At 37.9% G+C, this 14,752-nt stretch overlaps 1 protein-coding gene across 7 annotated transcripts in view; it reads right to left on the reverse strand.

Moving 5' to 3' along the window:
- Positions 1-14,752, reverse strand: part of HECW2 (HECT, C2 and WW domain containing E3 ubiquitin protein ligase 2) — a 463,541-nt gene that overhangs the window by 82,109 nt on the left and 366,680 nt on the right. For all 7 annotated transcript variants that reach the window (XR_007517919.1, XM_049887746.1, XM_049887747.1 and 4 more), the window contains 3 exons: positions 10,958-11,092; positions 7,435-7,537; positions 3,943-4,039 (listed from right to left, as the gene is read on the reverse strand). Coding sequence is in view for 6 of the 7 variants with exons in the window: in XM_049887746.1 (XP_049743703.1) it covers positions 3,943-4,039; positions 7,435-7,537; positions 10,958-11,092 (335 nt within the window). In the remaining variant the exon portion in view is untranslated. The remainder of the gene's footprint in view (positions 1-3,942; positions 4,040-7,434; positions 7,538-10,957; positions 11,093-14,752) is intronic.

The following is a 14,752-nucleotide window of genomic DNA, read 5'->3' on the forward strand; positions in this document are numbered from 1 at the left end:
TTAACATCACAGCATTCAAGCTTCTTGGTATGATTACTGGCTTTCACTAAGAATCAGGAGTAGGATAGAGCAATCAGTGGGGACACTACTCATCTGACAGGTGGTACTGACTCAGATGTTGATTTTTCTAACTGGGAAAATGAACTGCCTGGTGAGAATAAGAAACAACAACGAAAATAAAAGACAGAGGACATCAACTTGTTGTTATTCATGATTGCATGACAGATGAAGTTAGAGGGAACAATGATTTAGAGAGAGCAATTGGAAGTAAAGCCATACCCCATTGCATGGAAAACCATACCCATTCTACAGGAAAAGATAGACAAGTAGAGTCTTGAGGAAGAAGGAGATAAATATGGATATAAACTAAATAAACTGCTTGCTATCCTCAGGTTTAGGAAGAACCACAAGCAAAATAAGCAAAATACAAAGCAAACAGGTTTACCTACTTGAATTTCAAAGGTTACCATTTATTTCCTCAAATTACAGAGAAAATAAGGGACACTTCTCTTTAAGTGGCTGTGCCATGGATGAAGTAGAATGTGCACGAAGTACACTGGTATTGAGAACCCTTACTCAGATATGAACACAAGGTCCACAGTTACCTCTGACACACAGATTACTCACGGGCTGTATTCCATGCATAAATCTGTTATCAAAAATATCACTGAAATCTGAGATTAAAGAACCCCAGCTGATTCCCTGCTCTGCATTTGTGGGAATGCTCCTTACAATACAGCTTTTAACTATATGAAACAGAATGTTCTCTTAGATATACAAACTTCCCTTTTACGTTGTTACGATAATAAGCAAAATGCTTAACTACCAAAACCTTTTCAGAGAAAGATAGCACTGTGACACACATTCTGGGTAAGAGGAACTGCATTATCTCACTGATTTAAGTTCCTTTTTCCTTCTACTTGTCATGGCTACATGTGCTTTCTGTGGTTAAATTCTGTAAATCGTCACAAAAAGCAGAGAGAGAAACATATTTCAAAGCCTATCAAATAATTATTTAGCAAAAGATGACCATGTTATAAGAAAGATTGTGCTTAACTGAGGACCATGAGTCTTACTAAGAAGAAAAATTCTTCAGCAGTATTTAAATCAGAGACTAAAGACTCTAAAATACAAAAAGAAAAAGAAAAACAAAACTGGAAGTCACCAAGTGGGGTCTACAGCTTTTCCCTGTTAGGATCTGTAAAGTAATTAAAGAATAATGATAATGTTGGATGTTGATTGAATCATCTAATCTCTGATGGTGGAGATTTGAAGATATTATATTGGTTTAAATTAAAACACGGAGTGCAGAAAAGGAGTGTAAAAGTTTTCGAGTCCTCTTTCTCGCTTTTTTTTGTTGTTGGGGAAGAACAAGCATTGACTTGAATTGCACACGTGTGTTGTGTATCTTGGGAGTGAAGCTGGTAAAAGGAGGAGAAAATAGAATTCTCTTTATTGTGTGATTAAAAAACAGAGAAGATTTTATTTATTTGTTTCTTTGTTTTCATTTTGCTTGGAGGCCCAGAGTCTCTAAGACTCCTATTTAAACCACTGAGGAGCTCTTTATCACAATTTCATTAACTAAAACTTCTCACACAAGATTCTCTAGGGGACCATGGATTACTGAGTGGATGCCATAAATCAGGTCCCCATATAAAATAATCACTGGTGTAATTTTTTTGTCTTAGAGAACAGCATGCCTGTGTTGAGGACAGCGAACCATGTGAAACTGGGATCTCTACGTAAGTTAATACTTGTAGCATCTGTGACGTTCTTGAAATTTTATATAGCTTTAGCCTTCAGGGAAACCCGGTGTTATAGTGGTTAGGAGCTGAGGCTGCTAACCAAAAGGTTGGCAGTTCAAATCCACCAGGCGCTCCTTGGAAACTCTATGGGGCAGTTCTACTCTGTCCTATAGGGTCACTATGAGTTGCAATCAACTCGAGGGCAATGGGTTTGGTTTGGTTTTGGTTTAGCCTTTATTGCTGTTGTTGGCTGCTGTCAAGTTGATTTTCACTCATAGTGACCCTATGTGACAGAGCAGAACTGTTCCATAGGATTTTCTTTACCTTTAGAAACCACTACCTTTAGAAACTTTTAAAGGTAATGACAACTTTAAAGATACGAGAAACTAAGAAAATCATAAGAATATTTGGTAAATTATTTTCAAATTAACAAACATATATATTTATATTATGTGTGTGTAGTGGTATTGTAAATAATTTGAGAAGTAAGGAGGAGAAATGATGATGAGATGGAGAAGATCCCTATCTGTAAGGAGCTTATAAAATAACTGGGAAGCAAAAAGGAAAATGAAAAGACAAAAGACAAATAACCAAAATGACATGAAGGATGATTTGATATATTATTACATGATTAACTGCCAAATAGTGTCTAGGCCAGAGGTCATCAACCTGGCTGGGCAATCAGAATTATATGGAGAAGCTTAAAAAAAACAATGCTTGGGTTCTATTCCAGGCCTGAATTAAATTCCTGAGTAAGGTGTGTGAGGATCAAACAAAACCAAACCCATTGCTGTGGAGTTGATTCTGACTCACAGCAACCCTATACGACAGAGTAGAACTGCCCCATAGAGATACCAAGGAGCAGCTGGTGGATCTGAACAACCGACCAGTGCTCCATGTGAGGTCAAACCCCAAAAAACCAAACCTGCTGCCATCAAGTCGATTCCGACTCATAGCAACCCCATAGGATAGGGCAGAGCTGTCCCACAGAGTTTCCAAGGAGTGCCTAGTGGATTTGAACGGCTGACCCTTTGGTTAGCAGCCGTAGCACTTATCCATTATGACACCAGGGTTTCATGTTAGGGCCAAAATCCAGTGCTGTCGAGTCGATTCCAACTCATAGTGACCCTAAAGGACAGACTAGAACTGCCCCATAGAGTTTCCAAGGAGCGCCTGGCAGATTCGAACCGCCGACCCTTTGGTCGGCAGCCATAGCACTTAACCACTACATCACCGGGGTTTTCCATGTGAGGGCAGGGGGCTGTAAATTCAAGAGAATGAAGAGAGTTGAGGATCAAGATCTGGCATCCTTATTTCATAAAGCTCCCCTGGTGATCCTGATGAAAACAACCTGGCACAGCTAAGTGGATTAGCATTTGAAATAACTGCTGTGGACCAGAATGGCACAACTGGACAAACATACTTCTACCAGTAAAGGTGGCAGGTAGACCAAATGGGGGACTATCTATGATTTCTAGTGGAAATTTCAATTTTTCTATCCCTGCTGACGTCTAGCACACAGAGGTTGAGAAATACTAGCCCAGATCATCAGTGAGAGGAATTTGTGCAGTTGAAAGGCTTCAAGAAAGGGGAGCATGCATTCAGTTTTAAAGGAAAGATTTCTCTTGTCTAACTTAGAAAAACCGCCAAAGAGGAACAGCATGTAGTAAGGAAAGTAAAAGAGGGTTTGAAGCATGATACACTGAAAAGTTGTTTAGAAGAGAAGGTTCATACAGGGCAATGCCGGACCGTGGAGAAGATCAATCCCCTACTTGGGTTCAACTGCGTTTTTACAATGGAAAAAAAGTGAATATCAAGTCTAGGATTTTAGAAACCTCAATTCAACAAACTCTGTGTTACTTTGGTTTCAAGTTACCCTCAAAAATGTTACTGTCTTATTACTTTCATTATAAACTGCACATATATGATGTACTCTTGGCTGTAAATTTTTGTTTCTTCTTCATATTTCTCCTTAAAGAGGCTTGTCAGCTGTTTAGTTGATTTTATTTAACTCTTATACTTAACAGAGAGAAGCCAGGACTACAGTGATCTGATGCTGATGACATAAAATATTTGTGTACAAGATGCCTTTATTCAGGAAAAAAAAAGGATGAATTCCCAACATGATTATCAGTGTACAGAAGATTTAGTGGTTGGGGCTTATACAGCTTGAACCAAATACCAATGTTATGGTTACCTGAGTGAGTGATTCCTGGTAAGATCAGGTTGACGCTCCTGTAGAATTTCAAAGATATTGGGTTGACGTAGAAATGCAACAATCTTGTCATTGTAAGCTGAAAACGTCAGAAAAGAATCAGAAAAAGAAAAATCTGTTATTAGACTTATGCATATGACTATATTTGTTATATATAACAAAATCTGTTTTTCTGGTTAATATTTCTTATACTCAAAGATATAGTTTTATGGCCACTACAGATGGTTAAACTCCGACGTTGTCTAGCTCATTACATGATTTTTGGACTTAGATCTATTACATGTAGTTCACTTGAGCATTTTTATTAAGCTCAATTGATAAGTCATGTTTATTATTATTAAATTGCAATATGAGATCAACAAGATTCTAGATATTGATCATTTTAAGCAACTGCTTTCCAATCAATTGCCAGAAATGGAAACTATCTTTTGATTAAATGTCAGCCAGCCAGAGAGGTAAAGTGGCAGAGCAAGAGTCACCAAAATGCAACAGTTGCCACCAACAACTACCACCAAAATAGAGGGCAAACCATTTCCAAATTCTGTGTGAAAACAAATGCCATTAAACCATGCATAGTTCTTTACCAAACCAACTACTATACCAATAGCTTCAACACAATCAGCATTATCAACTATGTACAAAATATGTTTAAAAAAAAATCTATGTCCTAGTCAAGGCTGGCTAATGTCCATAAAAATCTAAAACTAGCCAATTCAAATTTATTAAGGTCTCCGTTAATACCTCTTTTGACAAGAAAACCAATCTGTTTACTTAAGGTGATTTATTTTGATTACATTTATTAATAGTCAGGAATAGTCATAAAAATTTTTTTTTTTTATTTAAATTCACAAAGTTAAACTGAATGCCTGAATTCTCAAACATTAGCGATCCTAATACAGTAAACACTTTTTGGGTTCATAAATGTGATCAAGATACATGCCTTTCTTGAAATAACAAATGATTGTTGCTGTTATTAGGTGCTGTTGAGTCAATTCCAACTCACAGTGACCCCAATATGATAGAGTAGAACTTCCCCATAGGGTTTTCTAGGCTGTAATCTTTACAGAAGCAGATTGCAAGGTCTTTCTCCCATGGAGCTGCTGGGTGGGTTTAAATCACTGATCTTTCAATTAGCAGCTGAGTGCTTAACTATTGCACACCATGGCACCTTAACAAATTATCAAATGAGTATAATTCCTATAGACATTTGCCAGTTTAAATTTTAGCTGTACTATGCCATCTATATCTATTCATAAGGTTTTCACTGGCTAATGGTTTTCAGAAGTAGACTGCCAGGTCCTTCTTCCTCGTCTGTCTTAGTCTGGAAGCTCCGCTGAAACCTGTCCTCCACGGGTGACCCTGCTGGTATCTGAATACCGGTGGCGTAGCTTCCAGCATCATAGCAACACACAAGCCCCCACAGTACAACAGTACAACAGGAAAGGTATGCGTTGGGGTTGTATTCTTTCACCATACCCATTTAATCTGTATGCTGAACAAATAATCCGAGAAGCTGGACTATATGAAGAAGAACAGGGCATCAGGATTGGAGGAAGTCTCATTAACCACCTGCGTTATGCAGATGACACAACCGTGCTTGCTGAAAGTGAAGAGGACTTGAAGCACTTACTAATGAAGATCAAAGACCACAGCCTTCAGTATGGATTACACCTCAACATAAAGAAAACAAAAATCCTCACAACTGGACCCATGAGCAACATCATGATAAACAGAAAAGACTGAAGCTGTCAAGGATTTCATTTTACTTGGATCCACAATCAACAGCCATGGAAGCAGCAGTCAAGAAATCGAAAGACGCATTGCATTGGGCAAATCTGCTGCAAAGGACCTCTTGAAAGTGTTGAAGATCAAAGATGTCTCCTTGAAGACTAAGGTGCGCCTGACCCAAGCCAAGGTATTTTCAATCGCATCATGTGCATGTGAAAGCTGGACAATGAATAAGGAAGACTGAAAAACTGACACCTTTGAATTGTGGTGTTGGCGAAGAATATTGAACATACCATGGACTGCCAAAGAACAAACAAATCTGTCTTGGAAGAAGTGCAGCCAGAATGCTCCTTAGAGGCACGGATGGTGAGACTGCATCTTACATACTTTGGACATGTTGTCAAAGGGATCAGTCCCTGGAGAAGGACGTCATGCTTGGCAGAGTACAGGGTCAGGGGAACAGAGGTAGACCCTCAACGAGGTGGACTGACACAGTGGCTGCAACAATGAGCTCAAGCATAACAACAGTTGTAAGGATGGCTCAGGACTGGGCAGTGTTTCGTTCTGTTGTGCGTAGGGTCACTATGAGTTGGAACTGACTCGACAGCACCTAACAACAACAACAACAACAACATGCCATCTATAACCTTATGTGGCAGTTCTACTCTGTCCTATAAGGTCACTATGAGTCGGAATTGACTTTACAGCAACAGTTTGGTTGGTTTTTATGCTATCTACACGTACACATTTCAGTTAAATGTCAACAAAACATTAAAAAAAAAAAAAAAAAGAACCATCTGCTAACACAGAATCTCACTGCCAACCCAAAATGTCCCAAATGCACATTTCGCCACATTATAATGAATAATAAAAACATTTTTATAATTGAAGTTTTATCAATGGGATTACTCTCATCCAAAACCAGAAACTAGATAAATTTTTAAGCAACAATTTTATAGGGCTTTAAAATTCTATGTGCAGAACTTAGTATCATATTATTAATAGTATAATAAAATGTCGATGTTTAGACTTTGACTCTAGAAATTTTCTTATCTAGTGGCTTTCAAACTTCTTTAAGCCATGGACATTACATTACACTTCATGATAAGGTTTTTTTTAAAAAATGTAAAAACTTTAAAACAAAAAAGATAAATGGGGAGTTACTCTAATGCAAGAAAAAAGTACACCCCAACCAGTCTATCCACTCCACCTGCCTGAGGGGCTCCAGTGTGAAAGCACTGATCTACTTCAGCTTAATCCTTTTCATAACTCAAGCTGTTTTTTAGGTCTATTTTCCCATGTTAATTTTACTATTTTTGAGGCTCTTGATGCCTTCTATTTGTTATAAAACCCCTTAATATTGTGCCATTATTGATTGCTTATTTTGTGAGGCTACTATAGACTCACACACCATCTAAATTCTGTCTCAAACCTTATATACTAAGTATGACTGTTCAAATGCTTAATTTTAAATGATCACATGATTTAAATGCTTTAATAAATTATTCTTCCTTGACTTCAATAATTTAAAACCTCTACTCAGAAAAGGTAGAGAATAGGCTTGCTAGACATAAGCCCTTTGAGATTCATGGCTCTAGAATTTTGCTATATATTTCTTAAAGATAATGCAACGGTTTCTCATTACAGGGCAAAAAGTAGCAGGGTGACAACAGGAAAGCAGTGCAGTATGCAGGGATATACTGACATGACAAGCAAAGGTAAAAATTTCTGGAAAAGGTGACATACCCACTGGAACCATGTCCTGGTACTGTGGCCTACTGACTGTGTTGAATGTACTGGATGGCCTGGGAAGAACAGGTGGTCCTGCATGTCGGGAATCTTCTCCTACCTGCAAATACAAGCATCATTTATGTTCTGCACCAAGAGTTAGAATGCTTTGTATTGGCACCTCCAACCAAGTTCTTCAAAATACTTAACAATGAGCATGGCAAAGTACCAACCAATCAAAATAAACGCCAGCTGTGGAGCTGAAGTAAAGTTCTCTTGACAGCCCTCCCTTAGTGACTGAATTGAGGGGAAGGGCTGGGTCAACTGTATCTTTGGCACTGAAAAAGTTCAATATGTTTGCAGTTACTATGGCTGTAGCAGCTAAATAGCAGACCTGTTTATCAGGAATAACTTCTGCATTGTCAGAATACAAATCTGCAATAATATAATCAAAAGGGTGAACGAGGGGAGGTGGGTACAAAATACATTGGGGCAATGCCTGGACAGTCCTTCTTTTGGTCATGGCAGGCCAGGGAATTCCCTACCTCAGCAAAAGAGGGGTGCAAGGACAGCAATCTTCACGTGGGTTTCTTTGTTAGTGTATTATCTCCTAAGAAGCAATTTTATATGCCTATTAGAGCACCCTATGCAGCAGCTCTTTCTGGTTTGAACCTCCCGCCCCAGGAGCTAAGAGCAGCAGGTGGAGGAGCTAAATACGGTTGCTTTAACCTAATTATTTATTGTATGTACTGTAGATTTAGAAACTCATACATACAAATAGATAACCAAAAATGTCCATTAATGTTCTCACAGAAAAACCTAACATTGCTTCAGTTTGTTTTAGCTTTTCTCTTCTTCTTTTTTTTTTTTTTACATCATAGAAATCTTTTAAGACAAGAGTAGAACAGTGGTATAAGAAAGTAAGAGAACAAAAGGCAAAACAGCATATAGAATGGAGCATCTACTCCTACTCACTGAAACCTTCACAACCATTTTATCATAATGCATCATTTAGGTGTTTGGTGAGGATTCTTCTAAAAGCTCTGAAACTGGAAATATTTTCCTCACCCTCCACCACTTGCTTATCCTTCAAGAATGTTCTCACTCATTCTTCAAAGCTTAGTTCAGACAGTACCTCCTCAAGAAGACTTCCCTTCCCTTTGAACTGAAGTTAACGTGACCTTCTCTGTCTCTGAGCTCCTACAGTACTTGGTGTACATTTCTAAAGCAGTTGCCATTCTTAACAGTTTATACAGCATTTTTCACTCATATTTTTATCCATATGTATTATGGTTACTTCCATATTTTCTCTCTGCAATAAAGTACAGGAAGCATGTGTTATGTATTTGTGTCTCTCACACCACCCATCATGTTTTTACATTATAGGTATTGGGTAAATAATTTGTTGGATGGCAGAGATACCATTATTTCTACTAACTGGGATACTTGCTGCATGAATATAAGAGGGAGGCTGGAAAGACTTGTGAATGCAACTAGGAGCTTTCTCCTTTTTCTCTTGGGTTATTGGCTTTGAGTATTGACGCCAATCACTCCCTGGGCAGAATCAGTCATTAACTACACATTGCTTGTCAGGCAGAGGACTTATTTCGATACACCAAGGTATACTTTCCCTCTATTGGTATGTTGCGATGTGTTATCATTTCACAAATCAAAAGGTCTTCTCCCCAGGACCTCACTCAAACCAGGCTGTCAGACAGTGGGCAACCCCCAGGATAAGTGTGGGTAGTGAGGCAGGGTGTCCATGCTTCCAACGGCTGTGTCAGAAAAGTGTATTCCCCTCAAAGGGCTAAGAGTGCTGTGGATAGAGGCTGTCTTTACGGAGTTATCTCTGTTCTATTGATCTGTTTCCATTAATGTCAGGAGACATCATCATTCAAATTTTAATATTTATCTTAGGGTTCTTCTCCCACAACAGGCTACTACTAGACCATGAAAATAACTCAAGTTTTGAGGTAGAGGGGTTGAAAGAAAATGTAAACAAAGCTGTTAATTTCACTCATGTTTTCCCAGGAAAACACTCCTGACTAGACCTCACAACAATCGTGAGGATGGCGCAGGACTGAGCAGTATTTTGTTCTGTTGTACACGGGGTTGCTATGAGTCGGAACCAAAGCAATGGCACCTAACAGTTTCATATTGTGAAGTCAAGATAAGGCAAGTGGTTAAAGTGCACTAGCCATGTGATAAAGCCAGGCAGGGCCTAATTATGCTGTGTATCACATATCAGGTCCAAAGGTAAGAGGTCTGTTCTGCTTTTAAGATGAATGTTGCTAGCATCATCCAGTTCACCATTAATAGTTTATATGATAGTAAGGTAAAGATTTATTAGCTACTCATAAAACACAAATATTTTTTGTATACCTCATCCTGCAATAGATTTATATATAATTTTTATATGAGCTTCTCATGTATTCTCTTCTATGTGTGTGCTTATAACATGAACACACAAGACACATGAAAGCTGGTATGTAACTCATGAGGGGAAATTCCAAGAGTCGAATTTTGATGAATCAAATCCAGTTATTTATTGCATTCATAATATTTTTTCTTATAATATACAGGCTACAAAAATATTCGATTTATGGCATAACATTGAGTATATCCTATGCACAGACATTGAAAAGGCATGCAGGAGAAGAATTTTAATTGTCTTTATCTAAGGGAATTTTTAATAAAAATGTGCATCAAGTGATAATATATATTTAAGGGAATTTTTAATAAAAACGTGCATCGAGTGATAATATATATTTAAAGCATAAATCCATATTAAGAAGAAAAAAATGTGACCTAAGACATTCCTTTTACTTATTTATGCTGCTAAAGGAAAAAGTGAAACAGGAAGAGAATTTTTTGTTGCTGGACTATGTATTAGAGAGCCCCCATGTGGTTACCACAGATGACTGCAGACTGGCAAAGAATGCACAGTAGAGTTTTTAGTTCTTAATTCAGCCCATGTTCTCCAGGCACATGTTCTCCAGGCACTTAAAAAAGTACATAAATCAACTCTCTTGGATATATCCTAATTTTAAAGAACACTAGTAAAGATTCCACAACCCCACAATCTTGCCCCAAAATTTTAATCTAATTCAGCAACTCCATTGAAAAAACTCTTCCCTATATTTAATCTAATTTTAGCCCACTCAAAGTTACATTCATTTCTTCCTATGAAGCTGTCCCTAGGTGTACAAAAGGGCATATCAACATCTTTTCTTAAACAATTTATTACATTATAATTGCTCTCTCACCTTCTGAGTTAAAAAAAAAAAAAATCCCTAATTTCTTCAATCTTTCCTTGTATGTCCTATTTTGAAATTTGTCATTTAGGCTGTCTATATTTCCAGAGACAGCTTGCTAACATTCCAAAGCTTTCTGGCCTTCCAATGATAACCTCTAAATCAAACTTGGGAAAATCAGAACAAAACAAGCAAAACACAATGAAAAGTCAAGCTAATCTCATAAACCATCACATCACCATAGCTTCTATCAACCAAGAGGACGGTCCCTAAGACATCTGACTCACCTCACCCGCACTGTGACTGCGCTGCCTGGTCAAGTGCTGCCGATGAACCAGTGCACTTGTGGGTCTACTGCTCTGAAGCGGGAGCCGAGGATCGATGAAAGTGGTGGTACGGGAATTGTGGTCGACAAAAAATGCCTAGGAAACAATCCACTTGGTCAGCAGTCAATGCATACCACATTTATGTTTATGTCTTAGTGACCGATAACATCACACATGTAGGAAAATACTCATCTTGAGAAATGAGCTTTATTTTCTCATAATTTTAAATATATGAGCATTTCTTCTTATCCTCTTAGGACAGACCAGAATAGAAAAAGCCATGCTAAGATAGGATCGACAAGGAAGAGAGTAGGAAGGAGCATTATCCCTGGCTTTAAGGAATACTCTAAGAAATAGCCATCAAAAATATGATCTTATAAGGAAGCCGTAAGAATGGATACTTGGGCTTCTCTTAACTGACGTTCTTTAAGTTCCTACTGCTACCCATGGTTATAACAAAGTTCTTCCTGTTACGTGAAACTTCATCATTGACTTTCACTATTTTAATTTCCTATGTTGTCGGTTACCAAGTGTTCTTGCAGTGTGTCCCCTATTTGTCACCTTCCAGACTCACCACCATCCCATTATTTCAGGGCTTTCTTTTATGCATGTAAATATGAGTAGCTTCCTGGGTGGTTCCACATCTCTACCACCTTTATTAATTTAAATGGAACCTCACTATAAGAACATTCTAAACACTTTGATTACATGACCACGCCAATCCAAAGCCTCTTATGTCTACCCAATATCTACAGAAAAAAAATCTCAACTCTTTGGTTAGTTTTTCAAGATACTTTAAACATCCCTTTCTTACCTGCCTTTTCAGTCTAGTCATCCACTATACACCTGTACAAACTATATCACATATTGTCTATGACTTTGGCCAAGTCACTGAAGTTTCCTGAGCTGCAGATTTCTTATAAAGACATGTCTCCCTGTTTTTACCATCTATTTCTCTCTCATAACATATTAAAAACACACCATCATTGAGTCAATATATGACCATGTCTATCTTGTTTACTGCAGAATCCCGGTGACATGAAATCATGAATGGTCATAAACCGTTTACCTTGGTGTTATGGTGAAGATCAAATACAACGTACAAGAACATTTTTTGTCCATTTAATTCTAAAGCTCTACATAAGTGCCATTTATCATTATTATTAGAGGCAAATGGTAAAGTGTTCAAAGTAAAATTCACTCAAGGTAATAACGAAACCCATTATCTCAAGGACAACTAGAAAATATGAGTTTTCCAGATCAGATAATGTTAATTAGGTCATCAAAGATAAAAGGGACTATTAGGAGAGCCAAAAGAATCATTACCTATTTAAACCCAGTTGTCAGAGCACATGATATATGCCAAAAAACCTAAGCAAAAACAGATCGACTTTTCAAACTGGAAGAGCTCAGCTAACAATGCATCTTAAGACTAAGGATGAATACATCTAGGCAAATCTTGGGGGCAAATAGCGTATTTATGCCTATAAAAAAATCAGCTTCCCATTATGAAACACAGTTACCTGCATGTAAATAATCAGTAAATGGGATGAAATAATTTGTAGGTAGCTTGCAGACAGAAATAAAAATGACTTCTTCGTAAAAAAAAAACAAACTCTAAGATCAAGCAGCAGATGCACTAGAAAACAAATCAGAGAAACTGAGTAAGAATCTTTTCCTTCCCTCTCTCAACATCCCATCAACAGGGTGCAAAGACTAGATAAAATGGAGGTCTGTGTGAGACGGTGTTGCCAGCCTCAAATTCTCAGGTAATGCATTCTCTTCCCCAACCTGTCAGGTGAAACATCTTTCTTCTCACATTCTGTAAAAAGTACAACAATGATAAACCCAATACAGACTGGTAATGACAGCTTCTGGTCCCAACTGTCACACAAGTTGCCATTTGATCTAGGCTTTAAATACACTTGTTCATCATTTCTGCCACTAGAGTATTATTTTAGCTATTTCTGCAAAATGGAATAAAATAGGAAGCAAATTATTTTTTTAAATAGACATGGTTGGCACCTATTTTAAAACAACAGGCATTATAATCAACCCCATATCCTCTTTAGGTAAATTAAGATTAACAATCTTTTATTACTAAAACAATAATGTGAACCATGTTTGAGGAAAAAAGTACAAAGAGTACTAAAATAGGATTGCATATTTACTCTACTTAATTTTTTGGTAATGTTTTGCAGGGAAGGGTGACCATTTAGAGGCGACAATGATGCATTTGTAATTATAAGGACAAATGGCCTGTCCATCTAGGTCAGTTGTGATTTCCATTTAGTGTCATAGCATAATCTGACGTTAAGAGGCTTGTACAAAATCCATCTTGTAAAGAATTGTACTATAAACTGCTGGAGGGTAAGGGCTAGTTCTTACCTTGTTATCCTCTATAGCTTTTAGAGCAGTGTCTGGCAGAAAGAAGGTGCTCAGAAAATAATAGCCAAACAAAAAACCCACTGCAGTCGAGCCGATTCCGACTTATAGCGCTTTATAGGATAGAGCAGGGCTGCCCTATACGGTTTCCAGGGAGAGCCTGGTGGATTCAAACTGCGGACCTTTTGGTTAGCAGCCGTAGCTCTTAACACCTAAGCCACCAGGGTTTCCCAGAAAATAACAGATTATCAAAAATTCTAATATGTAGAAGGCAGGAGGGGACAGGAAAGCTGGTAATGGGAACCCAAGGTCGAGAAGGGAGAGTGTTAATATGTTGTGGGGTTGTTAACCAATGTCCTAAAACAGTATGTGTACTAACTGTTTATTGAGAAGCTAGTTTGTTCTGTAAACCTTCATGTTAAGCACAATAAAAAAGAAAGAGAAATGGAAAAAATTCTGATATGTAGTCTCCTGACCAAAATACAAGAGACAACTCACAGTAAACTAATCAAGCATTAAAATCATGCTCTTTACATAGGCAGAGAAACACTTAAAGATTTAGGGAAAAAAATAAGTGAAGGATATGTGTGTGCATATATTGGATGCTAGAGAATGAGGAGCTACAAATTATAAAATCACAAATAGGACAGAAGGTTTTTAAAAATCCCACTGTCGATATGAATAAACTACCAAGATAAAACTAGGAACGAGAGACAGAATAAAGAAGTCATGAGATGGTTGGGCTCCAGAAAACGATAACCCTGGTTCTGAGCTCTAGCTCCACCTCTTGTTAGCAATGTAACCTTGGGCAATCTACTTAACTTTGTAAATCTCAGTGTCTTTTCTGTTAAACGGAGGTTAAGTGCTACAGCTGCTAACCGAAGGGTCAGCAGTTCGAATCTGCCAGGCACTCCTTGGAAACTCTGTGGGGCAGTTCTACTATGTCCTATAGGGTGGCTATGAGTCAGAATCGACTCAACGGCACTGGGTTTCATTAAACGAAGGTTACGTGAGATGATAAAAACTTTTGAACACCATGCTCGTGATCCCTCAAATGTGGGTGAGAAAACCTTTTGAACATAGTGCCCCTCAAATGTGAGTTTTTATGAATAATAACAGTTTTCATTTCTAAGACATTTTTCTAAGGATCACAATGTTTCTTGCTACAGTCCATACACAAGACTCAGTGAGATATAAACAGTGTTACAAAGTACTTTGGGCAACTATCCTTAAAAAGGGTATGGGCAGAGTCCTCCTTTCATCCTTCATCCATCCTGCTCCCTGATAGCTGGAGTTTCAGCAGTCATACTGAACCATGAAGACAAGGGATGGCTGAACAAAAAGCAGGAAGCAGCCCAGGTCTCTCAACAT

The sequence above is a fragment of the Elephas maximus genome, chromosome 6 (assembly GCF_024166365.1).
Source record: "Elephas maximus indicus isolate mEleMax1 chromosome 6, mEleMax1 primary haplotype, whole genome shotgun sequence".
Classification (NCBI taxonomy): domain Eukaryota; kingdom Metazoa; phylum Chordata; class Mammalia; order Proboscidea; family Elephantidae; genus Elephas; species Elephas maximus.